Below are 27303 nucleotides of genomic sequence, written 5' to 3' on the forward strand. Positions count from 1 at the left end.
GACATCAAATCAGACAAAACTTTTACTGTTTAAAGCCAGTTAAAGTCACAAAAGTTAATTATATCACACTTAGCTTTCTTCAAATTCAAACGTTTATGCACATGTTCTTAGTATTTAGTATGGCTGCATTTTAATCTGCCAGATTTGGGTGAATAATTTTGAATATTCTCCTTCAAGCTTCTCCCTTCATGCTTCAGTAAACTTTCAACTAACTCAATTTAAACGCTGTATCCTGTTTTTATTTTTAATCTGCATTTTAAAGTCTCTGATTTTATTTAGTTATATTAACAGTTATTGTGGTTGTTTTTGACATTTCTGCAGAGGTGAGTAAGGTAGCCAAAAATTATATTCAAGAGTAGTGCTACTTTAACATATTTTTACTCAAGTAGCTGTCCAAGAAAATACTCGAATAAAAAAAAGTAACTGATCAAATAATATTTAAAAATTACATAATCAGACCAATTTTTTTGCATTTTAAGGATCAAAATAAAAAGAATTCATGTAACATAATTACAAAAGAACAAAATCAGGCAAAAAAATATGTATATTTTATGAATTATTAGACAGGTCAAAATATAAAGTTATATGGAAATTTTTGCATTTTGAGGAGCAAAATGAAAATAATTCCTATAAATAAAAATAAAATAAATGGAAAAAAAAATTAATGTATTTCTATTTAAAACTTATGAAACATTAACAAAACCTGCAGGTCTACATCTGGTGAATTTTTGGCTTCATTCAGTTAAGTTACTCACGGTAAGCAGAGTATCAAGAAATGTAACTCAAATAAAAGTAGCAAAACTTTACAATAAAATTACTCAAGTAAAAGTAAAAAGCACAGCCTAATAAAAATACTCCTACAAGTACATTTTCCTCAAGTAACAAAGTGTAACTAGTTTACTCAAGATTTCTGTAAATATAAATAGCATTTTTTAAAAATTCATTATTATTAGTATTATTATTATTGAAATAAAGTGATAATAGATGATGGAACCAAAGTTTTAAATCAGCATTCATAAAATAACAACATAGCTTGACATACACTGGACATAATTACTCACCTGAAATAATGTTTAGCTGATTTTAAAAACAATTGTTAGACAAAAACAGGTTAAAGTCCAAATCCAACTTCCTGTGGCATTCAGCCACACTAGTAACAGTTCAATTAACCTTTTTTCTATAGTCCATTCAGGAATAAGCTCACACACTGGGTTGCTTATTTATGAAAACAATTTGAGAGTAATTTGAACATTTGTACTTCTAAATGTAGGCACAGTCTTATTTAAAAACCTAAAGACCCCAAACAACAACATTGTTTATTTTCAAGAGTTTTTAAATGTAATCTATCTATCCTGAATGTCTGATATGAGGATGGAAACATTAACAATTTTCCAGTTTTGGTTATCTGAAGCATGCAAAATATCAAAAGCGCAGCACTGACATGCTGTCATGAGGAAGTGGAGAAGACAAGTTGAGATAGGAGAAATTATGGCCGTTATCTGCTTTACCTGTAATAGTCAAAATGTCCTCTCCACCCCCAAGACAGACAATATAAAGACGCTCGTTGTCTGACTGACACCAAACAGACCGACTGCCGCTGGACACTCAAAGCTGTGAGTACTTATCCATTAAAAACATTTCTTCTCGTTTCAGACAACTTCAACTTTGTTGTTTTTTGTGTTTCAGAAAAATGAGTAGAAACTACCTGTCCCACAACGACGAGCTTCGCAAGGGAGATTATCTGTTGTCCAACAACAGAGAATGGAAGGCGATTTTCCAGGTGAACACATCTCGCAAATTTAAAGGGGCAGTAAAATCGACTTTTTAATAGTAATGGTATTCCCTCATCAAAAACAGACCTAAAGTGTTGCTTTAATTTTTTAATTCGTATTTGGGAAATCCTTTAATCGCCATAGCAACTATTCAGCTGTGCAAAAAGCCTGGGTGGGCCAAGCTCTGCCTTCGAGACGTAGCTCCTCCTGGGAGCTTTTGCCTCAGAGTAGTCACCCATTCAGCTCCTTCAGACTAGCCAGAAGCAATTAGCAAACACCCGGTGGGACTGCTGAGCTCATTATACGAGCTACTTCTCAGTGAAACTCTGGTAAAGACGTTAAAGGGTTAATAGAGGAGCGATGTTCAAAGAATACAGCATAAAAACTGAAGTTACTTAATTATGATAGAAAATGGCACTGGAAAACATTACTGCCCCTTTAAAAAAAATTCTATACTATCCTTTTTATCTGATTTATCTGCAACAGATGCTTCTGCTTTTCTGCAGAATGATGGAAACTTCGTCATCTATGGCTGGAAACCGATCTGGACCTCTGACACCTCTGGATCTGATGCAGTCCGCCTGATCATGCAGGCAGATTGCAACCTGGTCATGTACAACAACTGTGACACCCCTAGATGGCACACCAACTCCTACCAGCAGGGTACTCATGTTGGCCGTGTTCAGCTGACTGATGACGGCAAACTGCTGGTGTACAAAGACTCCCATGAAATCTGGAGCTCTGCCAATTCTAAAGGCATGAAGTGAAGCTGCAACATTAAAAATCTCACTAGTTTGACTTCTCTGCGTTTAAAATTACTCTTTCAAAGGATCTTCTAGTGTTAGCTTCACTGCTTGGTAAAAAATGTTAAGGCACAACATGTCAAATCCAATGCAGAAATATAATAAACATATTTTCCTTCCTGTGCAATGTATGAAATACTGACTTTATATTGGTGTTTAAATAATATGTTCATTTTAGCAATAATAACAAGGCTAGCTAGTGTATGAGCTGGCCACTACATGTTTGTTCTACCACTATATATGTGGAAGTACATCAGTGGTGAAAATGGCAACAACACCAAGGCAAAGAGTGCCTCATGTATCCTTAGAAAGTCTTCAAGGAAAAAAGAAATCTTGCTATGTTTTCTGGCATATAGCAAATAGAAATAATTTGGGTCATTCTAACTAAACTAAAAAAAGAGAAGTTCAGACTGATTTATCTTCAGACAGTGAGAAAAAATGTGCATGTATCTTTCTAGTCTGCATATGCAAATATCTTATTTAATCTGTATTCATAGAAAATGGTTGTCTTGCTGTTCAAGTAAGCTGATCCTGAGAACAGACTGCAAGATGCTAAATTAAGCCTCTAAAAACCTTAAAATGTCAGAATGGAGCCTGCAGCAGGTACCCGACATTAGCTGTGTTTCTTTCACAATATGTGCAAAACTTTGTCAATATTCTGATGATGTCTAAAACCACAATTTCGCAATTGCAGTGTCTCCATTAAATAGAGAAAAAATGTAAATCACACGACTAAGTTTGTTCACCTGAATAAGACACATCCTCCAACCACTTCCTGTATTCTTCTTCTTCATGGTTTGCGCCAGAGGCAACGTCTGGTTGTTGATCATGTAATCCATTGCAGTTTTATGAAACAAACAATAAATCTAAAGAAATGAGAGATTTTTCAAAGTTTAGATGTTTCCATTAAACATTTATTTTTGAAAAGTCAAATTGCACAATTGTGGCCCAAGGCCTTTTCCTTTGGGTCTCTAACATCCATGTTTTGGACTCCTTAATTGGTGCTGATTGGAAGTGGAGGCAGCTGGCCAGTGTCTCCAGATGACGTCAGATCCACCTTAAGACGCACCACTTTCTCTGACTAAGCAGCTCATTCTTTCCGTCTCCCTGCCACTCTCTCACCTTCTCCCTTTCTTCCCAACCAGTTATGATTTTTGTTAAATAAATTCCCTTTTAAGTTATCCCTGGCGTTGCTTCCCTTTCATTTGTTATGGTTTAAGAGCCGGACCATAACAAATTGGGGGCTCGTTCAAATTTATGTTAGGTTTGTTACGTTAGTTAATTAGTAAACATTGTTTGTTAATTTAACTGGGAAGCTAGTGTGGAAATCTTGAGTTTAGTTTTGGGGAAATGTTTTTTGTTTCTTTTTTCTCTGGTTTGGGGTATGTTGCTTGCTTTCATCTCATCTGATGAGCTCACTGGTAAGTCTTGATTGTTGTCTGATTTGTGTAATTCATTATGTCTGATCTGAGCTGATTCCCCTGTAGGCCTCAGCGTGTCTCCCCTTTGGGATTCATGTGCTCAAAAACAGTAGTGTGAGATCATATGGTTGGAGCAGTTGTCTCGGGGGCACAGCCATAGTGTTGGGGGGGGGGAGGGGGTTGCCGATTTTCTGTTCGCCTTTTCCACTCTACTGGTATTTAGTGCGTAAGTACCCACCGTCTCTGATCTCTGAAGACTAGGGTTGAGCTAGCTAGTTTCTGATAGGCAGTTAGAGGGGAGGTTTGAGTTGGTTGTTTTGTGTTGCACAGATTGTCAGCAATTAAACTTTTGAAACACTGTTTTGTGATTAAGACTTTAGTCATGTCTGTGGAAGACTTTAATAAATCCCCATCAGCAGAATTTTTGGAGCAATGTTCTAGAGAACAATTGGTAAAAATTGCTGAACACTATAAAATAAGTGTTGGTGACAAAAGGTTGAAAGATAATGTCAAAGCAATTTTAAGGGAGAACTTAATTGAGATGGGTGTTTTGTCTTCACCTTCCAGACCTGAAGATTTGGGTGCTCAGGTTGTAAAGCCTGATCTTTTGGATTTTGAACAACAAAAAGAGATGTTAAGGTTGAGAATGCAACTGGAGAAGGAAAAGGAGTTGGCTTTAGAGAAGTTACGACAGCTGGCAGATTTGGATAAGGCTCTTGCTTTGGAAAAGATGAGACGGGAAACTGAATTGGCAAGAATAAATTTGGAAAGTGAAAAATTAAATCTGGTGAAAGATGGCAAATTGTCTGTGGAATCTTGTGTTGGGGACTCAACATGCAAACCCTCTGATATTTTAAATGACTTGCGTTTGGTGCCTAAGGTCAGTGAAAAGGATGTTGACACTTTTTTCACTTTGTTTGAAAGGGTTGCAGACAAGAGATTGGTCTGATTCAGACCGCATAATTTTGCTTCAGTGTGTTTTGGTTGGTCGTGCTCAGGAAGCTTTCTCTATGTTAAGTTTGAATGATGGCCAAGATTATGCTACGGTTAAAGCTGCAATATTGAAAGCATATGAATTAGTCCCTGAAGCATACAGACAAAAGTTTAGAAACTGGAAAAAAGGTGACAAAACTTATGTGGAGTTTGCAAGAGATTTGGAAATTCATTTCAACCGATGGTGCACTTCCTCTGAGGTTAAAACACTTGGTGACCTCTGTAATTTAATGGTTTTGGAACAATTTAAAAACTCTGTTTCTCATAATATTGCAGTGTACATTAATGAACAGAAGGTTAAAACAGTGTCAGAAGTTGCAGTGTTGGCTGATGATTTTGTCTTGACACATAAAGATACAAGTGGAGAGCATGCAGATGGAAGAAGAGCTCCAAACTGGCATTCGACACATTCTGGAGGTTCTTTTTTGGATCGCAGTAACCATGATCTGGACAAAATTTGTAATTATTGTCACAGAAAAGGTCATTGGAAGAAAGACTGTGCTTTGCTGAAATCCAGAACTAAAAATGGAACTCGGGTTAAACCAGCGTTTGCTGCATCAGTTTCTGTAACTGTTCCTCACAAAGTGGCTGAAGTGTCATTCTCTGGAAAATCTGATTTGAGTTCTTACAAACCATTTCTGTTGGAAGGACAAGTTTCTTTGGTTGGGAGTGACGTTAAGGTGCCAGTTACTATCTTAAGAGATACTGGTGCATACGATTCATTCATTTTGGCATCTGTTTTACCTTTTTCAGATGATTCTGACACTGGATTATCTATACCTGTGTTGGGTATGGGCATGTCTGTGTTTTGTGTTCCAGTACATAAGCTCATGCTCCATTCAGAGTTGTTTGAAGGAGAAGTAAGGATGGGTGTGAGACCTGCACTGCCTGTGATGGGTGTTGCAGTTATACTGGGGAACAATATAGCTGGAGGGAAAGTCTGGCCTGATCAACCAGAGTCTCCAGTTGTTGTTTCAGTACCTTTGATCAGCAGTGGTCCTGATGACAATGAAAAGTCACACCCTGACATTTTCCAAGCATGTGCTGTGACACGGGCAATGAAAGCATCCAGTCATGTACATCAGGATGAAGACTTTGGAAAAGATAAACAGATTTCCTCTTTATGTTTGTCTAATATTCCTTTATCTATTTCACAGAATGATCTGGGACAGGAGCAAATATCTGACCCCACCATACAGCATTTATTTCAGGCTGCATTGTCTGCTAAGGAGATGCAGAGCCATGCTCATGGATACTTTGTTGAAAACAAGATATTGTTAAGGAAGTGAATGCCATGTGGTGAGAATGATATTGGGGAGCCAGTTTATCAGGTTGCGGTGCCTTTGAAATGGCGTGACTTAGTTTTGCAGGTGTCTCATGATGAATCTGGACACATGGGAGTTAGGAAAACCTACGACCGCATTTTGAGAAATTTCTTTTGGCCATGACTGAAAAAGGATGTTTCTTCTTATATTAAAACTTGTCACACCTGTCAACTTACTGGTAAACCCAATCAAGTGCTAAACCGGGCACCACTGTATCCTATTCCAACTATTGGTAGACCGTTTGAGCACTTAATAATTGATTGTGTGGGTCCTCTTCCCCCTTCACGTTCAGGTGCAAAGTACTTATTGACTGTTATGTGCCAAAGTACCAGGTATCCAGCAGCATATCCATTGCACACACTTACTGCGAAGTCTGTGGTGCGGGCTCTTATGCAGTTTATTGGTATTTTTGGGATACCTAAAGTCATTCAGAGTGACCAAGGATCTAATTTCTCCTCTCATATGTTTGCACAGGTTTTGAAGCAGCTGCACATTAAGCATAACCAGTCTACAGCATACCATGCGCAGAGCCAAGGAGCACTGGAACGATTTCATCAAACATTAAAATCTTTGCTCCGTGCTTATTGTGTTCAGATGAATGCTGACTGGGAGGATGGTCTACCTTGGTTGTTGCTTGCAGCAAGAGAAGTAACACAAGAGAGTACGGGCTTTAGCCCTAATGAATTGGTGTTTGGTCATACTGTGCGTGGTCCCTTAAAAGTTTTGAGAGATGAGTGCCAGGATGCTGAACCACCACAAAACTTATTGAATTATGTTAATGGGTTTAAGCAGAGACTCTTTACTGCTACTCAGTTGGCAAAAGAGAAACTATCATCTGCACTGCACCATGTTATGGTCCGGCTCTTAAACCATAACAAATGAAAGGGAAGCAACGCCAGGGATAACTTAAAAGGGAATTTATTTAACAAAAATCATAACTGGTTGGGAAGAAAGGGAGAAGGAAAGAATGAGCTGCTTAGTCAGAGAAAGTGGTGCATCTTAAGGTGGATCTGACGTCATCTGGAGACACTGGCCAGCTGCCTCCACTTCCAATCAGCACCAATTAAGGAGTCCAAAACATGGATGTTAGAGACCCAAAGGAAAAGGCCTTGGGCCGTAACATTTGGTTGATGGAAACGCAGCTACTGCAGATGAAGACCAGGAAATTTGGAACAACGTCCTCTGGACAAATGAGTGAAAAGTTTAAATGTTTGGACATTAGAACAAAGGTCATGTTTGGCTTTAATCAAAAACGACTTTATCCAGAATATCAGAGGAGCTTCTGGTTAACGGTTTAGTCTATCTTAAATGAAAATTAGTCTAAAGGTAAACAACCAGGATTTACCAGTTTCTTATCTTTGAAAAAGTGGCATAAAAGATAATAAACTCTGGATTATGTCCATGAGGTCAAAAGTTATTTTAGTCTTAAGCAGAAATGTTAAACCTGCTCTTCAACTGCTTGAAATTGGCAACATTTTCCTCACGCAAACTTTTTAACCTTAATGTAAAAGTTAGTTTTCTGATAGATTTCTCTATAAAAAGATTTTAATTTCTAGTTTCAACAACAGACTGAGTTGTTTCCAACAAGAGCTCCATAAAATAATTTTAAAAAATCACTGAAGGTAAATCTGGTACAAAATCAACCAGTTTCTATTTAGCTGCCACATTTTCCCTCAGTTTTACTGACAAGAATAACAAATCACCTTCTTTCTGTGTTACTATTACCATTAATAGTAAATTATTAGACCCGAGCAGCTAAATGCTGCAAATACCTATTGTTTTTCAAATCTTTATTATTAGGCACGAGCAGCTAAGCGCTGCTAAGGCCTGTTGTTTTTCAAATGTTTATTAGACCCGAGCAGCTAAGCATCACCAAACTTGGTGGACTCATACAGCCCGTGTAAAATTGCAGATTTTTAAGGTCAGCGGAAAAATTGCAAAAGAAACGACTATTCGCTTACTTTATCGTATAGACTTGAGATTTGGTACACTTGTAGAGCTCCCCAAGATATTCAGAATTTACAATTAATGTCATAGTCCAAGTATGACAGGAAGTCGGCCATTTTGGACCCCATTTTGGCTGTTTACAGCCTTCGCATTCGGTTCAGAGTGCCAGAGAAAGGTGATTCAACCCGTATCAGTCCTTTGTATTCCACGAGTAATACAACTCGGTCCAATTAACCCAAATAATTATTAGTCCACTGGAAATGAGACGAAATTTCCTGGCCGATGCAAGCCAGTGAAAGTTACGTTAGCTCTGGTTTAAAAGCTGGGTTTCTTCTTTAAATTCGTTCCCTGAAAATCCATTCCTATGTCTCTTAATACGAATTTTAATTGGATTTATGTTTGTGTCTCTGACCCTCTCTCTAAAGCCATTTGTCCCATTGTTTAAATAAAGTGGAACCAGAGCTTCTCCTGAACACTGTTTTACGGCTTTCACAGATCAGTGTGAAAAGCTGGAACTTTTCCTGATTTGCTTTCCCAGACACACAAAGGGCAGATCAAAGATCTTAGCAAATGATCTGCTGTAACTACAAGTAAAATAAAGGTGAATAGGGCAGAATAAGTTATTAATTTTAAAACTATAATTAGGCTATTTCTATCAAGACATGTTAAGTTTTAAAACTAGCTTATATTAAATTTATTTTCTTAACACGCTGTAGAGGAGTTTGGCCACACCCACTTTGGATTCCACCAGAATCCGAACATTTTCGTCGGGGCACAATTTGGGGTGAAGTTTGGTGAGTTTTTGAATATGTTAAAGGCCCCAAACAGCCCCGCGAAGTGACGGAAAAATAATAATAATAATAATAATAAGAAATCCTGCGATTCCAATAGGCCTTCGCCAACGCTTCGCTGCTCTGGCCTAATTATCTTGACGTGTTGAAGTTTAAAACTTTCTCAGCATAGCCCCCTTTAAAATGTTGAACATCTGCATATTCTTTAAAAATCTCTGCATGTCTCTGCACAAAAGAGGGTGTGTGAATCACCGACTGCAAAGTCAACCACCATGAATTAAAGGCTTAGATACAGATAAGGCTTACAAGAGGAGAAAATTCTTGGAAATCTATTTAGCTTTTTGTCACTCAGGGTTGCCCCTCTAGGCAAACAGCTAAGACCCCATTTCAACATGTGTTTCCTGGCTTTCCGAGAAAGCCAGGAAACACAATCTGATCTTTGTCAGCTCTAAATTTTGTGGTAAAATAATTGTGACTTCACTTTCTCCAATAATTTATCCTGGATCTGTCATATTAATCAAACCCACATCTGAAAACTGGAACCACTTTAAGCCTTGACTTTTGGTAACTGATTTACTCTGTTAACCCTGTTAACATGGATAAAACTTTTAAATATGGAAGATGCATGAAAACATTAAAACAAATGAAGGGGACCCATTATGCTTCCTTAAAACAATTTAAGATAGATTTATTGGTTATGCATAACACATTGATTTTTTCCCCCCACAAAATCATTCTTAAAAAATGAGATTTCACTCAGTTCTTCATAGTTTGAGAGGTGGGAGCAACCTGACAAATTTAGCAGACCAACAGAGCAGATGACTAGCATGAAGGCGCTCTACTTTCTAAAGAACCACTGGATCTATAATGCCTCTTTATCTTCTCCAAATTTTTAATTACTATCACTCCACACCATCTGCCTCTGGTAACATCTCCCCGCTGCTTGCCGTTAGACCCAAATTCCCAGAACTAAGCAGATTGTGTTTCCTGGCTTCCTTGAAATCACACATGTTGAAACAGGGGCTTGGCTGTTTGCTTAGAGGGGTTAAGACTGAGTGACAAAAAGCTAAATAGATTTACAAGAATTTTCTCCTTGTGTATCTCAGCCTGTGGTTGACTTCCAGTCGGTGATTCACACAACCTCTCTTGTGCAGAGACATGCAGAGATTTTTAAAGAATATGCAGGTGTTCAAAGGGGCTATGCTGAGAAAGTTTTAAACTTCAACACGTCAAGATAATTAGGCCCAAGCAGCGAGCGCTGCGAAGGCCTATTGGAATCGCAGGATTTCTTATTATTATTATTAGGCCCGAGCAGCGAAGCGCTGCGAAGGCCTATTGGAATCGCAGGATTTCTTATTATTATTATTAGCCCTGATCAGCGAAGCGCTGCGAAGGCCTACTAAAATTGTGCTGTAAATTATTATGCTTCCGTAAAATAAATTGGCTTTTTGGAGGCTTTATCATATTCAAAAACTCACCAAACTTGGCGAACGCATACAGGCCGTGTGAAATTTATGTATTTTAAAGTCATTGCAAAAATTGCAGCAAAAAAAAAAAAAAAAAAAAAACCAGCACCACTTAGCAACTTTCAAAAGACCCTTTCCTATTACCTTACTTCATTGTAGAGAGATGAAATTTGGTACACTTGTAGAGCTGCCATGATGCTCAAAATTTACAATTAATGTCATAGTGCAAGTATGACAGGAAGTCTGCCATTTTGGATTGGAGTTCCCATTTTGACCCCATTTTGGCCGTTTACAGCCTTCATATTTGATCAAACTCGTCCTAGGGATTTCGATCGATTGGCTTCAAACTTGGTCAGTTGGTTCATAAGGCATGGCCAATTAAAAGTTATCAAAATAGTGAGTTTTCGTGCATGGTGAAGGGGTGATACCAGTTGTTAAAGTTCACCTACTTGCCATGAAATTCAAAACTGTTATATCTCCTACAGAAAAACTCAGAGAGGGACAAACTTTCAGTGATTGATCATCATCGGGTGCCCTACAATACCCAATGGTCAAATAATGACATCACTTAGGCCACGCCCCCTGAGAACAGGAAGTGTTAGATTTTACTGTGAACAGTCGCTATCTCACCCCTTTGACCTAATCAACATGAAACTGTGTTCAGAGACAGAAGGCATGTTGGTCTGTTGTGGATTCCAACCCCGTTTGTTTTTGATGGAGTAGGTGGGCGTGGCGGCATGGCGAAGTGAGCCATAACGCCATCGCCATACTTTTGGCTGTGAATTCCAGTTTCAAGCCGATCTGCACCAAACTCATTAGGGTGGATCCTAATCTATAAAAAATATTTGGTGGGCGTGGCCTAATTTCTCAATGGCACCCCCTAGAATTTTTTGAATGATCAGCCCCACGCCATGCTTTAACATAGAATTATGAAACTTGGTACACATGTGTATTTTGTGAGAGCAGCGAGAGCAGAACCAGCGTCTTACATCGCAGCTCGAAGACTTAAATAATTTTGCGGGTTATTTGTTTAGCTTTCTGACAGTTATGCTAATCCGGGTGAGTGTTTGTAGCTGTGCGCTGCTTTACCTGCTATCTGATCCTCCATATGTTTTTTTTTTTTTTTTTGTTTTTTTACTGCAGTGAGCCTCGATGTAGCCAAACGTCAAGTATGGCACTGTTTTTAGGTCGTATGGACCTTACCACAGGGTCCGCGTTTTATTGGCTAATGCCGGTCATTTGACGTCACTGCGCAGCTACCACGTGCTTGACCGTCTCACAAACAAAAGCTAAAGTAGTATACACATGCTAATGTAGATTGTGTACTAGCAGATCACAATCTACACAATCAAAGTTTTTGCGACAGAACTCAAATAAGATTGATTCTCCACTGTCAGTGGGGTATCTGTACAGGCGATGTCAGGTATCCTGATCGCATTTGTGGAAATAAAATTCACAGATTTCCCAAATCTGATACGGAATGCCTTGCTTGGATCAAAGCTTGAGCACCACCGCATTTGCAGCTCAACCGTCGTAAGATCAATAAAAACAAAGGAGTGTGTGCTGGTGTAAGTATTATTACTTTGCTTTCTTTGTGTTTAGTGAATGGGGATATTTTTGAGTGGCCCTGCGACAGACTGGCGACCTGTCCAGGGTGACCCCGCCTCTCGCCCGGAACGTTAGCTAGAGGTAAGCACCAGCACCTCCCGATCCCTTTTGAATTTTGAAGCTTGAAATATTGTAAGGTTTTAAGGAGGCCTATAATGTATGAACAATGACCCCCAAGTCTGAAAAAAAGTCAATAATAAACACATTCATTATGAAAACCTTTTAGCTAAGTACAGCATAACGGCAGTACCAATACAACTTCTACACCTTGAAGCCTGTCTGTTACACAGTCTTACGTTAGCTGAACAGATCAATATGCAATGTGTACCGTATCTGACATACATTAAAGATTTTATTTTACCTGAAAAGGCTTTTTACGAAACTGTAATCGTGTTAGCCACGCTAGCATCGAGTACCGAGTATCAGGCCTAGGCACACTCAAACATTTGCCAACAACAGAAATCACTGATTCCAAAAGTAACCCTCAAAACCATGAATGCTCGACTTACCCAGCCTTGCAAGAACAATAGGCATCAGTGATCTTGTCCACAGTAAATTTATGCTGAGGGTGTGAGGATCTGCTGTTTTCCTCGTTGATCGGTAGCATTTAGCTGCGACGCGCACAATGTTGGAGGGATCCTGTGGCTCAAACATTTTTATGTCGTCCAAAAAAGATGACATGAAATTGTTGGTTCCCCTGTCCATTGTCGTGGCTGATATTTTTTGAAAATCCAGCAGAAAGGCTACACTAATCGACTCAGAAATACTTTGTAGAGAGTCAGTTGAAACGAAAGACTCCATGTTTACACATAGAAACTAAGCTCCGCGAGGCTTTGTTTGTGAGACATGCAGCCACGTGGGACTGTCGAGGGGCGTTTCTGGACGGGGCTTGGTAAGGTCCACTAGTTTCGTTGTGTTGATGCATTTTGACCTGCTTCAATTTTCCGCCACAACATGCAAACTTCCCCATTAACTCAGTGCGTTATAGTTCCACATCGCTTAGGATTTGTTGCTGCGCGCTTGCACAGTGTGAAGGAAAGAGGAGACCAGCTGCACAGACGGGCTGCGAAAGCAGGTGATCGGTATCAGCAACAAGAGACCGTGATCGGCGATCACCGATCATACACTTTTTCACGGAAATCAGGCCGATTATGATCGGTGGCCGATTGATTGGCACACCTCTAATCTTTAGTAAATTATTATTATTATTTTACTACTATTTTCATCATTGTTTCATTTTTTTTGTTTGTTATGAGTCAGATTATGCAAGTATTTTGATTTTTTTGAACATTGACACACAACTGAATTTTGATTTATTCTAATTTGCAAGACTCTGTGTTTTTGTATTTGTTATGATGTAAAGCACTTTGAAATGCCTTGCTGCGGAAATATGCTATACAAATAAAATTTGACTTTGATAATTGTTTGATAGTGTCATTTTTTCCAAACATGAAAGTGAAATGTTGTAAATTTGGTTTCACCATTTTATTAAAAAGTTACAATCAATTATCCTCTGACATTTCTACTTCCTCTAATTTCATTCTAATTTAAGCATCTTTGTACTTTGTCTAGGTTAGTTTTAGATTATAGTGTAAAATAAATTGTGGGGTTTTTTTAAACAGAAATTTTGCTCTATAAAAAGATTTTTATTTCTACAGTTTCAATAACAGACTGAAATTCAGCCCTGGTGAAAAGACAGGAAAGTAGAAAATGTTGTTTCCAAAAACTGAGCTCCATGAAATAATGGGAAAAAACACAGTACATTTGTGGCCTACAGTTATATTTTATAATTTGAAATCATAAACTCTGTGCATTTATACTAGTGCATTTAAAAAACTTTACAAATTCTGAATTCAAGCAGAAAAGTGTGCAGAAGGAAGAAGTTTGGTAGGAACGCACCCATTCGTTACAGTGTTTGTATTATGACAATTTGGTAACTCAGAGGTTAAATTTCTTATATTTTTTTTGCAACAGCTCTGTCTGAAATATGAGCAGTAAAGTGTGGAAAAAACGTGAGAAGAGAAGGAATGTGAGATTTACTCCACCCACATTTCAGAGGGTTTAAATACGCTGGGCTCTGAAAGACGACTATCCCTCCACTTCTGCAGAGACAGATCCCGGTTGAACATTCACGGCCGTAAGTACTTATGATATTTAATGAAATAATGTTCGGTCTGAAAACAAATTATTTTTGACAGTTTTCAGTAGCATGTCTAAACTAACAGCTTTTATTTCTGAAGTGTGTTAAGAAAATAAATTTTAAATATGCTAGCTTTAAAACTTAACATGTCTTGATTGAAATAGCCTAATTATAGTTTTAAAATTAATAACTTATTCTGCCCTATTGACCTTTATTTTATCTGTAGTTACAGCAGATCGTTTGCCAAGATCTTTTGATCTGCCCTTTGTCTGAGTGGGAAAACAATCAGAAGAAGTTCCAGCTTTTCACACAAATCTGTGAAAAGCCGTAAAACAGCAGGAGTTCAGGAGAACATTAACAATTTTCCAGTTTTGGTTATCTGAAGTACTAGCGGAACAAGTCAGCCTCAGGCCAGGGGGCGGGGCCAATCACCGGGCCCCTGACGAATCAGAATCAAACTGTTGACGGGGTGGGAGGAGGGGTGTGTTCCATGTTTTTCGTTTTATTTTTACCCAGAAAGCACTTCGGCAAAACCGTGAGTGAAACGGTCACTGGGACTGTATTCCATTGAGGGACAGTAACTTTAACATTAAATAGACCTTTCTCAACAGGCTAGGGCGCACTTTCTCCGTCTTCAATTTAGACATTTAAGCGACTTGAAACAAGACCTCCAGACCCGGGCCCCTATCCGGGCCCGGGTCCCCTGGGCCAGGGGGCAGCCGCACCCCCAGCCCCCCCTATAGCTCCGCGCCTGATCTGAAGCATGCAAAATGTCAAAGGAGCAGCACTGACATGCTGTCATGAGGAAGTGGAGAGGATAAGTCAAGATAGGAGAAATTATGGCCGTTATCTGCTTTACCTGTAATAATCAAAATGTCCTCTCCGCCCCCAGGACAGACAATATAAAGACGCTCGTTGTCTGACTGACACCAAACAGACCGACTGCCGCTGGACACTCAAAGCTGTGAGTACTTATCCATTAAAAACATTTCTTCTCGTTTCAGACAACTTCAACTTTGTTGTTTTTTGTGTTTCAGAAAAATGAGTAGAAACTACCTGTCCCACAACGACGAGCTTCGCAAGGGAGATTATCTGTTGTCCAACAACAGAGAATGGAAGGCGGTTTTCCAGGTGAACACATCTCGCAAATTTAAAGGGGCAGTACGACGTAAAACCAACTTTTTAGTAGTAATGGTATTCCCTCATCAAAAACAGACCTAGAGTGTTGCTTTAATTTTCACAGAGTAGTCACCCATTCAGCTCCTTCAGACTAGCCAGAAGCAATTAGCAAACACCCGGTGGAACTGCTGAGCTCATTATATGAGCTACTTCTCAGTGAAACTCTGGTAAAGACGTTAAAGGGTTAATAGAGGAGCGATGTTCAAAGAATACAGCATAAAAACTGAAGTTACTTAATTATGCTATAAAATGGCACTGGAAAATATTACTGCCCCTTTAAAAAAATTCTATACTATCCTTTTTATCTGATTTATCTGCAACAGATGCTTCTGCTTTTCTGCAGGATGATGGAAACTTCGTCATCTATGGCTGGAAACCGATCTGGACCTCTGACACCTCTGGATCCGATGCAGTCCGCCTGATCATGCAGGCAGATTGCAACCTGGTCATGTACAACAACTCTGACACCCCTAGATGGCACACCAACTCCTATACCAGCAGGGTACTCATGTTGGCCGTGTTCAGCTGACTGATGACGGCAAACTGCTGGTGTACAAAGACTCCCATGAAATCTGGAGCTCTGCCAATTCTAAAGGCATGAAGTGAAGCTGCAACATTAAAAATCTCACTAGTTTGACTTCCCTGCGTTTAAAATTACTCTTTCAAAGGATCTTCTAGTGTTAGCTTCGCTGCTTGGTAAAAAATGTTAAGGCACAACATGTCAAATCCAATGCAGAAATATAATAAACATATTTTCCTTCCTGTGTAATGTCTGAAATACTGACTTTATTCTCTAAGATCTTTATATTGGTGTTTAAATAATGTTTATTTTAGCAATAATAAGGCTAGTGTGAGAGAATTGACATCAGAAGTAATTACACCCCTTTCATTTTCTTTTTTTGTTTATTTGCTTTCATTTTTCTTGTGCTGGCTGTGCTCTTAAGCTACACTTTTCTTGCTGAGATGCGCTGTACTGCAGTGACAACGGTTCGCCACCAGTGGGCACATAGAGCACGGTGAGCAGCACTCCTGACAATTAAGCGCAGTAACGGCTGGTCAGCGAAGGCGCTCACTGTCGCTCTCATGTTTCAACAGCGTTCATCGAAATAAAAGAACCTGCGCAAAACCACACTGATTAATTTTTAAGTGTGCAACACTAGCTAGTGTATGAGCTGGCCACTGCATGTTTGCAAGAACAGTATGCAGCATTACAGCTAGGTTTCCAGGCTGCAACAAAGAAATTAGAGGGAGAAATGGCAAAATTGGAAAACAAAGTGAAAAAACAGGAAACATCACCACTTCCAACACCACCTGCCAACCCCTTTGCAACATGTCCACCAGAAGTTACAATAGGAAGAGAGTTTAAAATTAATGGCCAAATTGGAGAAAGAGGTCAGAGAGACAAACTGTCCTATTCAAACCTGATCCATCACATTGAAATGGGCCTAAAAAGAAATCACAGTGAAGCGGAGATCATAGAGACTGTGGTCAGAGCTATTAGCCCAGGTTTACCCCTCTGTGATATGCTAGAGATCAAAACAGACCTTACTATTACAGTGAGCGAAGGCGCTTGCTCACTGTCGCTCTCATGTTTCAACAGCGTTCATCGAAATAAAAAGAACCTGCGCAAAACCACACTGATTAATTTTTAAGTGTGCAACACTAGCTAGTGTATGAGCTAGCCACTGCATGTTTGTTCTGCCACTATATATATTTGGAAGTACATAGGTGGTGAAAATGGCAACAACACCAAGACAAAGGGTGTCCCATATATCCTTAGAAAGTCTTCAAGTAAAAAAATTTTTTTTGCTGTTTTCTGGCATACAGAAATAATTTGGGTAATTCTAACAGAATTAAATCAAGAGAAGTTCAGACTGATTTATCTTCAGACAGTGAGAAAAAATGTGCATGTGTCTTTTTAGTCTGCGCATGCAAATATCTTATTTCATCTGTATTTATAGAAAATGGTTGTCTTGCTTGACAAAATGGTTGTCAAGTAAGTTGATCCTGAGAGCAGACTGCAAGATGCTAAAGGAAGTCTCTAAAATCTTAAAATGACAGAATGGAATTTGCAGCAGTTACAGGACATTCCTCTAATTTAATCCTAATTCAAGCATTATTGTACTTTGTCTAGGTTAGTTTTAGATTATAGTTTAATATAAATTGTTTTTTTTTAAAAACAACAGAAAATAGTTTGCTCTATAATTTTTTTTTAATTTCTACAGTTTCAACACCACAGACTGAAAGACAGCCCTGGTAAAAAGACAGAAAAGTAGAAAATGTTTCCGAAAACTGAGCTCTATAAGATAATGAGAAAAAACACAGTACATCTGTGGCCTACAGTTACATTTTATAATTTAAAATCATAAGCTCCGTGCATTTACTAGTACATTTAAAAAATCTTCTTACTGACAAATTCAAGCAGAAAAGTGAGCAGAAGGAAGAAGTTCGTTTCAGTCTTTGTATTATGACATTTTTGGAATACAGACATGAAATTTATTATCTTTGTTTGCAACAGGTGTATCTGAAATATGAGCAATAAAGTGTGAAAAAAAGGTGAGAAGAGAAGGAATGTGAGATTCACTCCACCCACATTTCAGAGGGTATAAATACACTCAGCTCTGAACGACAACTATCCCTCCACTTCTGCAGAGACAGATCCCGGTTGAACATTCACGGCCGTAAGTACTTATGATATTTAATGTAATAATGTTCGGTCTGAAAACAGATTATGTTTGAAAGTTCTCAGTAGCATGTCTAAACTAACAGCTTTTATTTTTGAAGTGACACTGAAGGAAACATAGGAAAGCTAAACATGACAGCAGATGGTCTGTTGTAACCAACGGTTGGACGATACGCTATACAGCAATAGTAAAACACTGACGAATCATTGCTGACTTCCTAAATACTAAAATTCATATTATTTGCTTTGGACAGATCCAACTTGTTTTGGAAAGATGAGCAAAAACTACATGTCAAAGAACGATGAGCTCCGTAAGGGAGACTATTCTCATGTCCAACAACGGACAATGGAAGGCAGTTTTCCAAGTAAGTAGCTCAGCTGTTCCCATTTTAACTTCACTTCACCCAGTTTCAGTATTAGCTTTATTTGCAAGTCTTAAGCATTGCATTGAAATGACTCTGATTGCACTTGCAGAATGATGGAAACTTTGTCGTCTACGGCTGGAAGCCGACCTGGGCCTCAGATACTTGCGGATCTGATGTGACCCGCCTGGTCATGCAGAAAGATTGCAACCTGGTCATGTACAATGAGAATAACCAGCCGAGATGGGCCACCGGCACAAACATACCACCAAAAGACGGTTACCACGTTTGCCGTCTTTATTTGTCCGATGAGGGCATACTGCATTTGTCTGAGGATAGCCAAGAATTGTGGAACTCCACCAAACCCACAGGCAACTAGTAATGCAACACTGAATGTGATCTTTGGATCAAGCACCAATGCTTAAAATTGTTTGGTTTTTGTTTAAATGCAACATGACATTGGTTTAAAAGCTGAAATAAAAATTATTTTAAAAGTTTAAATCTTCTGTCTTTTTTGTTTGACCAGATCTATGTGGTGCATTCAGGCATCTGAGCATTTTATCAAAGCTCAAACTAAACTAGTGAAAGTCCAAAAATCTTTTCTGATTATATTCAAGAGTAGCGTTACTTCAATATATTTTTACTCAAGTAGCACAAGAAAGCAGATCATTTGAGGTGTTACCTTAACCATCTTGTGCCTCACTTATCTCAAGACTTACAAAGTCAATAAATCATTTTATGAGTTTTTCCACATTGCTCAACATCTTTGTAAACTTCTGATTTTGAAGAAAGTAATGTAATCGCTCTTCATATTCTTGTATATGGCAGAAACAATGCTGGTGAACCCAGAAGTCCTATCTATTACATAGTTCCAGGAACTTTGTAACTGATAGCCATCTTCAGGGCCGTTCAGAGACCACTAAAGGGGCAGGTGCTCAAAAAAAAAGGGGCATATCTTACCGCATTCTAGGACAGAATATTAACAAAGCCTCTCAGCTTTCAGAGTTTAATAAACAATGATAAATAACAAAATTGTGAGATATACAATCAAAGCTAAGGAAAATTTCTATATAAAGCATACAGCTATGCATATGTAAGATATTTTATTAGTAATTTCTTTATGCAGGTCTATTTGGTTATAGGAAAGTATTGCAATATTCAAACCAGCAATTTAGCAGGATATGTAAATCAGAGCTAGACCACCAGACATATTTTGTCTTTACAGAATTACACTATTAAAAGTGTAAACAAGGGCACAATGCAACATTTTAGTGTAATCTATAAAACAAAGAGCTACCTGTTTGCTACACTGTCAGTGAGATGGAGATGGCCCATTCAGGAAAGCAGAGCTGCATCAAACTTTAACGTGGAACTGCAGAAATAAAAGTGCAAAAATTTTATTGTTAATGCATGTCACCATGAAAAAAGGCTAAGTTTTGCTTTAAAAACTTTTTTCTCACATGACGTCGTGGGCAGGGCCCAAAATCGCAACAAAATATTTCTGATGTGTGCAAATAAAAGTTTGTTTGGCAAATAACTTTTTAAGTTTGAGGCAAAAATTTATTTAATTTTGAAAAAAGTTATTTAAACAAAACATTTTGTTTTTAAAAAAGAAATCATTACAATTCCAAAAGTTTTGATTACAATTTTATTTTACTTAACTCAGGTTAGTTTTTTTTTTCCATTGAATAATTGGGAAAAAACAATTAACTTCATACTCTGCGAACCAGACCCTAAACTTAGTTAAAATCTGGTTTGAGTTTTTTTCCCTTCATTAATGACACACTTTTATTACATACATTATATCTATCATGGTAAGTCAGGGTGAGTTATTTTTAATTCAAAATGAATATCCTTGTTGGACTTTTATTTAAGTGCTATTCTCCTTTAAGGTACATTTACCTAATGCCAGAATAAATGCAATGTACATTATGTAGCAAAGGAAATTAGAAGATCGGACATATATCCACTATTGAGATGATAAGTTTTGGACGGGCGATTTGCCCCTATTGCATAAGCGATACTGAAGAATGACTGATATCATTAACGATACAGGGAAGAAGCTTTTTAGTTATCTAGCTTTGCTAGCAAAGTCGTTAGCTAGCAGCTAGCTAATAGCACAACAACAACAGCCTAATGTCAATATGATCAAAATACTGAATCGATAGATAAGAACAGTTTTTCCTCACCTGGCTGTCTCCTCCCGCTCAGTAGTTCTTCAGAGAAAGGCAGAAGCAGAGGCCTGTCAGTGTCTGTTGTATTTCATTACCTCTCTGCTTAAACCGCGACTCCGTGCTGAAGCAGAAACGATACTTTCAACGTTTTCCGTCATCTGACAAGTAGCAAGTCTAGTCCACTTTATTCACCAAAAACGTTTTTGTTTTTTTTTTTAATTCAAAATCTGTTCTGTAATCTGGAACGTTCGCTACGTTGAGCTCCAGTTAGCCGCCTTCTCTCACTGCGCGAGAGGCAACAGCGTCGGGCAAAAGGTCAAAGGTAACAAGGTGACCGGCGTATTATGTTGTACAAAAAAAGCACAATAAAAAACAATTAATTTTAGTAAATGTTATGTGTCAGAGGAGGGCTTAGAAAATAATAATACCCCCCCAAAAAAATAAAAAATTTGACCAAAAGGGGCAGGTGCCCAAGCTCCCCCAGCTACCCCCCCTCTCTGCATGTGGGTGATGGACATGCTGGACTCTGACTCTGTTAAACCCTTTGAACAAATTAAAGCCAATTTCAATATTTCTAACAGATTTCTATAAATACCTACGGATCCGTCATTTTATGAGCTCTCTCTGGAAGACAGGAAAATTACGCACAAAACTGTCAGAGTTAGAGAATGTAATTGTTATGACCAAACCTCCTAAAGAATTTATCTCTAAGATATATAGTTTATTATCTGGCTCTGACTCCTCAGGTTATGATGCTACGGAGCTGGTGTGGGAGCATGACACACTGACGTTCAATCCAGCAGATTGGGAGGAAATCTGTAATGGGGTCTACCCCAACTGCACCTCGGTTTCTATACATGAGCAGAACTTTAAATTCTTCTACCGAACTTATTACACACCTGTTTACCTTTGGAGGATGTTTTCTGATGCTTCAGATCTTTGTCATAAATGCAAAATACATAGGGGTACATTTATTCATTTATTTTGGTCTTGCAATTGTATTCAAATTTTCTGGAAAGTGGTTAAATGATACAAGAAATCATTGGTAGAAAGTGAGACTGAGGGAGGCGGAGTCTTGCTGTAAAGACGGGAATACGCGTCCATGGACCTATGAGGGTTTTAATCATGAGGAAAATAAATAAATTCCTGTTTATTTAGCCTGTATTTAACAGATGAGACAAAATGCTCATTTATTTTGTTAAATTAATTGTTTTATGAAAAATTTAGCCCTTCAAGATGAATTTTGCTGAACGATAAATTGTCCCAGAAGGTAATGCAATTAACGATAATATTGTTGTTTTGAAACCATTTTTAATTAATATAATGGTGTTGGCATAATACAAGAACATTCTCAAAGATCAATAAACTTTAAACGCTGGAAGTGGAAAACATTTTAAATATCCTACATAAATAAAGCGAAAATGAATTATGAAATCTCTGGAAACAAAATTGTCTTAACGTCAAACTGAAGAATAATCTAGTTTTTGGAAAAACGATAAATCATGCAAAGTGAAAATATTGGGTTTGTTTTAATTTATTATCCAATAAACTGATTTATTGTGAAGGGCCTATCAATCAATCAATCAATCAATCAATCAATCAATCAATCAAGTTGAGAACCACCAGCAAGTCGGGAACCAATTATTCCTGAACCACTGCCTACCTCTTCATCCGTAAGACACTTCTCTGTGGTGTCAGAAATCTGGGCCAAGTACAAAAAGAAAGTATGTATGTTTTACTAGGGAATTTTATTGTTTATGTAGTTAAATATTAATATAGTTATGAAGGGTTCACTACCGAAACATTGTTATTCATTACTGACATGTTTTTTCATTACTGCTATGTTAACTTTATGAGGATTTATTTAGATTAGTTATATGAATTACTTTTATATTTTAATCCCTTGGTGAAATGTGCTAGTCTCTTTATACTATGGTTATATTGTTTTTTCAATGTAATGATTTGATACAAAATCACAATCAAAATTGACTTTGAAATTTGCATCATTGTTACAGTAATGAACTGATTTTTTGCATTAAATAAAACATTTTGTCAAAAATGCCAATTTTTGTTTGTATCTGTCCTTCTGTGCAAACTGAAGTCCTTGGTGTCCAAAAAATGTGAAAAAAAAAAAAAAAGATTTTGTGATTTCAAATTTCTTCATGGAACTTGTGTTACGGTAATGAATTTATTTGCTCAAAGTTAGAATAAAATGTTTAAAAATACCTAGAAATTATGCATATAGATTAGAATTTTACAGTGAAAAGTAAAATTAGGATCTATTTTATAAAGAGTTAGTGTTTTTGTGTGTATATAATGGTTTTTAATATTTGCTACAAGTTGGGCCATGTTCGTGAGAATCACCTAGTCAGCATGTCGAGAAGCAAGCAGCAGCAGGGCATCGGGAGCCAGCAGTAGCAGCACGTCGGGAGCCAGCAGCAGCAGCACGTCGGGAGCCAGCAGCAGCAGCACGTCGGGAGCCAGCAGCAGCAGGGCGTCGGGAGCCAGCAGTAGCAGCACGTCGGGAGCCAGCAGCAGCAGCACGTCGGGAGCCAGCAGTAGCAGCACGTCGGGAGCCAGCAGTAGCAGCACGTCGGGAGCCAGAAGCAGCAGGGTGTCGAGAAGCCAGCAGCAGCAGGGCGTCGGGAGGCAGGAGCAGCAGCACGTCGGGAGGCAGGAGCAGCAGCACGTCGGGAGCCAGCAGTAGCAGCACGTCGGGAGCCAGCAGCAGCAGGGTGTCGAGAAGCCAGCAGCAGCAGGGCGTCGGGAGGCAGGAGCAGCAGCACGTCGGGAGGCAGGAGCAGCAGCACGTCGGGAGCCAGCAGTAGCAGCACGTCGGGAGCCAGCAGCAGCAGGGTGTCGAGAAGCCAGCAGCAGCAGGGCGTCGGGAGGCAGGAGCAGCAGGGCGTCGGGAGGCAGGAGCAGCAGCACGTCGGGAGGCAGGAGCAGCAGGGCGTCGGGAGCCAGCAGTAGCAGGGCGTCGGGAGGCAGTAGCAGCACGTCGGGAGCCAGCAGTAGCAGGGCGTCGAGAAGCCAGCAGCAGGGCGTCAGGAGCAAGCAGTAGCAGGGCGTCGGGAGCCAGCAGTAGCAGGGCGTCGAGAAGCCAGCAGCAGGGCGTCAGGAGCAAGCAGTAGCAGGGCGTCGGGAGCCAGCAGTAGCAGGGCGTCGGGAGCCAGCAGTAGCAGGGCGTCGGGAGCCAGCAGCAATTCGAGAACCCAGCACTAAGGTGTCGAGAGCCATCAGAGAGAGTCGAGAGCCATCAGAGAGAGTCGAGAGCCATCAGAGAAAGTCGAGAATGCAGCAGTGACTCGAGAAGCGCGAGTCAAGAAGCCACCACCAAGTCGATAAGCCACGAGCGACTCGGGAAGCCACCAGCGACTCGAGAAGCCACCAGCGACTCGAGAAGCCCAGCAGCGACTGGAGAAGCCACCAGAGAGTCGATAGCCTAGCAGCAACTCGAGACCCCAGCAGCGACTCGACAGCCCAGCTGCGACTTGAGAGCCCAGCAGCGACTGGAGAAGCCACCAGCGTCTGGAGAAGCCACCAGAGAGTCGAGACCCCAGCAGCGACTCGACAGCCCAGCAGCGACTCGAGAGCCCAGCAGCGACTGGAGAAGCCACCAGCGACTGGAGAAGCCACCAGAGAGTCGAGACCCCAGCAGCGACTCGACAGCCCAGCAGCGACCGGAGAAGCCACCAGAGAGTCGATAGCCTAGCAGCGACTGGAGAAGCCACCAGCGACTGGAGAAGCCACCAGAGAGTCGAGAGCCTAGCAGCAACTCGAGACCCCAGCAGCGACTTGACAGCCCAGCAGTGACTCGAGAGCCCAGCAGTGACTGGAGAAGCCACCAGCGACTGGAGAAGCCACCAGAGAGTCGAGACCCCAGCAGCGACTGGAGAAGCCACCAGAGAGTCGATAGCCTAGCAGCGACTCAACAGCCCAGCAGCGACTCAACAGCCCAGCAGCAACTCGAGAGCCCAGCAGTGACTGGAGAAGCCACCAGCGACTGGAGAAGCCACCAGAGAGTCGAGACCCCAGCAGCGCCTCGACAGCCCAGCAGTGACTGGAGAAGCCACCAGCGACTGGAGAAGCCACCAGAGAGTCGAGACCCCAGCAGCGCCTCAACAGCCCAGCAGCAACTCGAGAGCCCAGCATCGACTGGAGAAGCCACCATCGACTGGAGAAGCCACCAGCAACTGGAGAAGCCACCAGAGAGTCGAGAGCCCAGCGGCGACTCGACAGCCCAGCAGCAACTCCAGAAACCAGCACCAGTTTCACAGACCAACCCAGAGAACTAGAACATCCATAATGGCAGAAAATATCTTAAAGTTCCAGACTGGTACATGGTCTTTAAAACTGTCCCAGTCCATGTACCGACTTCTCTCAGAACTGATGGTGGCTTCTGGTTCTCCTGTTCTGCCAGCCTTTCTTGAAGCAGAGCATTTTCATTTATCAGCTCCGCGTTCTGCTTGCACAGGTTTTTGATTTTTTGCCTGTTGCTGCGCTGTATACTACGCAGATTGTCCAGCTGTCCCCAAACATTGTCTAGTTCTCTAGCCTGCTGATCAACCTTCTTCTCTGCTGTTTTCAGCTCCATCCGAAGACCTTGGGCTTCTTCTCTCAGACGTCCTTGGACATCTTCTAATGCCTGCACTTCCTTTATGTCATCTTTATACTGGCGCTCCTTCTGATTTAGCTCTTCGCAAAGTGAGACCAGCTGACCACGGAGAGCGTTGTTCTGGCATTCCAGCAGGTCATACTGAGCTTGCAGGCGACTGGGCATACAAGGTCGAGACTTTAACTCCTCGATTTTCCTCCGTAGATTTTCGACGGTCTGCTGGAGTTCCAGGTTTTCTTTCTCCAGAGTTCTGTCCATATTTTTTGCAAATGTTTTTCTTAGTAGTCTTCACTGAAAGCAAATATTCTTCTTCTGATATGTACAGCAAATGAGTTGGCATTAAAGGGAGTCATCAGTGATGTCATAGAGCATGAGTGACATCACTGGTACATCAAAGCCACTGTGTGTGGGTGTGTGTTCTGTTTTTGATGCCTTGTTGGGACCATTTTACTGGCATACAGGGGCACGGGCTGTCTGCTCCTCTTCTGTGCATCAGAACTCGCTCTGCAGCCTGTAGTGATGGCTTATTTTGACACACAGACTAACAAAACTACTACAAACACTGCACACACACTCACAAACTCCAACTAACACACTTATCATCTAAAAAACTCATCCGAAACACTCCTAGTAAAATCCAAAGCGTCACTGCGCTCCAGTCTCTTCCCGGCTCGCACCACAAGTCTCCTCTCTCCCCAACGACATACCGACAACACCTTTTCATTGGGTGTTTTAGAAATGTGGTACATTTGAGGAAATTGAAAAAAATGGACGTCATATAGCATTCAAGCATTTCCTGGTCACGAAACATTCACTGAATGAGCCACCAATGTGAAAAATGAAACCCGCAGACTCCTTTTCGTCTTCCGGCTCAAAGCAGAGCTGCCTGCTGCGCGTTCATTCTTCACATAATCCTTTATATACAGAACAGAAACCACTAAGCTGAAAACAAATCAAGTGGATGCCACTGATCGCTCCGGTATCCAAACTTTGCATCAATTTCGCGATCTCACTGCTTTTGCCGCTACGCTGTTCTCTTTCACCGTAACTTGAACAACTTTACTTTGTTTCGTAGCAACAAAATACAGACCACAATTATTTGTTGAAGATGTGAGATTTCCAATAACAAAGGAATCTAATGTTGCGTTCCATTTATTCCTTTTGGAAGGTCATTTCCTGTTACATTCCCAGAAAAGCCCATCTAACATTTCTCTGACATTCGGAAAAATATGGTTTACATATTTAAGAATAACCGGTTTTACTTGGTCTATTAACACAATTTAAAAACTGGTATTATGTAGTTTAACATGTGCACTTTAAGCACAAGTTGAAAGTGAGACGTGGGAGAGAGGTTACGTGATCCAGACCAAGATGGAGGCTTGAGGCTTTTTTTCCGTTCCAGGCTTAAAATATTTTTATAACTTCCTCGAGTTGAATACGTCTTTCTCGACTTTGAAACACTTCGGGGATGCCTAGACCACATTGTGAAAAAGATTTCCCAATTTTTTCCCCAGCGGGTTCTTCCACCAAGAAGAAAACCGTTCCGACGGATCCCAGTCAGGCCGAAGCTAATGCTAGCGAATCAGAGCTAACCAACCGTACAACACGAAGCTGAAGTTGGTTTCCAGGTGGCGTCGCCGCTCGCTCCTGACACCATGTTAGCTAACTACGTGACATAACTGTTCCTTAACCAGAACTTTTTACTGTTTTTGAACTATAACGTTTTAGGCTCTAATCTTGATCAGATTCTTAAATTATAGACTGGAGTTGCTACTCATCCTATAAAATAGGGATTTGTTTGTTATAAGCGGAGATGTCCGGTGCCGCCGCTGCTTTGTAATGCCTTCCTCTAATCGGACCACTTTTTCGGTAACGAATAATCTAACGAGTTCGTATTTCAAATCCAGTAATCAGATTAAAGTTATTTATCCAAATCACTGCGCATTAATATTTTCTTTTGTATTTATTTTAATTCCTTCTGTGCGTCTTTGGGAGAGACTGACAGCAGCGACAGAAAAATG

General features: G+C 40.2%; 3 protein-coding genes and 1 pseudogene across 4 annotated transcripts; all 4 read left to right on the forward strand.

Annotated features, from left to right (window-relative positions):
* The first annotated feature begins 1467 nt into the window (after positions 1-1467).
* On the forward strand, positions 1468-2702 carry LOC106911711 (B-type lectin plumieribetin-like). Its single transcript, XM_014978538.2, has 3 exons — positions 1468-1613; positions 1687-1780; positions 2279-2702. The coding sequence occupies exons 2-3, from the start codon at positions 1691-1693 to the stop codon at positions 2537-2539; spliced, it is 351 nt and encodes a 116-aa protein (XP_014834024.2). The 5' UTR covers positions 1468-1613; positions 1687-1690; the 3' UTR covers positions 2540-2702.
* Positions 2703-3959: 1257 nt separating this feature from the next.
* On the forward strand, positions 3960-6278 carry LOC148153426 (uncharacterized). The gene is made up of 2 exons (XM_088001648.1): positions 3960-3996; positions 5638-6278. Exons 1-2 carry the CDS (start codon positions 3960-3962, stop codon positions 6276-6278), a joined length of 678 nt encoding a protein of 225 aa, XP_087857774.1.
* Positions 6279-14189: 7911 nt separating this feature from the next.
* Positions 14190-16214, forward strand: LOC106927370 (B-type lectin plumieribetin-like). The gene is given in 5 exon segments (XM_015002903.2): positions 14190-14263; positions 15159-15230; positions 15304-15397; positions 15789-15935; positions 15938-16214. Coding segments are annotated over 3 exon segments (351 nt in total). The 5' UTR covers positions 14190-14263; positions 15159-15230; positions 15304-15307; the 3' UTR covers positions 16052-16214.
* Positions 16215-18388: 2174 nt separating this feature from the next.
* LOC148153427 (B-type lectin plumieribetin-like) lies at positions 18389-18981 on the forward strand (annotated as a pseudogene). Its single transcript, XR_015761607.1, has 2 exons — positions 18389-18493; positions 18603-18981. The product of XR_015761607.1 is annotated as a B-type lectin plumieribetin-like (transcript).
* The last annotated feature ends 8322 nt before the right edge of the window (positions 18982-27303 follow it).

The sequence above is a fragment of the Poecilia mexicana genome, unplaced genomic scaffold (assembly GCF_051168715.1).
Source record: "Poecilia mexicana isolate PSO_F unplaced genomic scaffold, ASM5116871v1 scaffold_20, whole genome shotgun sequence".
Taxonomy (NCBI): Eukaryota; Metazoa; Chordata; class Actinopteri; order Cyprinodontiformes; family Poeciliidae; genus Poecilia; species Poecilia mexicana.

Bases quoted from the DNA above. Each gene is read 5' to 3' on its own strand.
- LOC106911711 (XM_014978538.2), top strand. From the start codon at position 1,691: ATGAGTAGAAACTACCTGTCCCACAACGACGAGCTTCGCAAGGGAGAT. The intron at 1,781-2,278 runs GTGAACACATCT...GCTTTTCTGCAG, and splicing joins AATGGAAGGCGATTTTCCAG to AATGATGGAAACTTCGTCAT.
- LOC148153426 (XM_088001648.1), top strand. From the start codon at position 3,960: ATGTTGCTTGCTTTCATCTCATCTGATGAGCTCACTG. The intron at 3,997-5,637 runs GTAAGTCTTGAT...TTCTGTTGGAAG, and splicing joins CTCATCTGATGAGCTCACTG to GACAAGTTTCTTTGGTTGGG.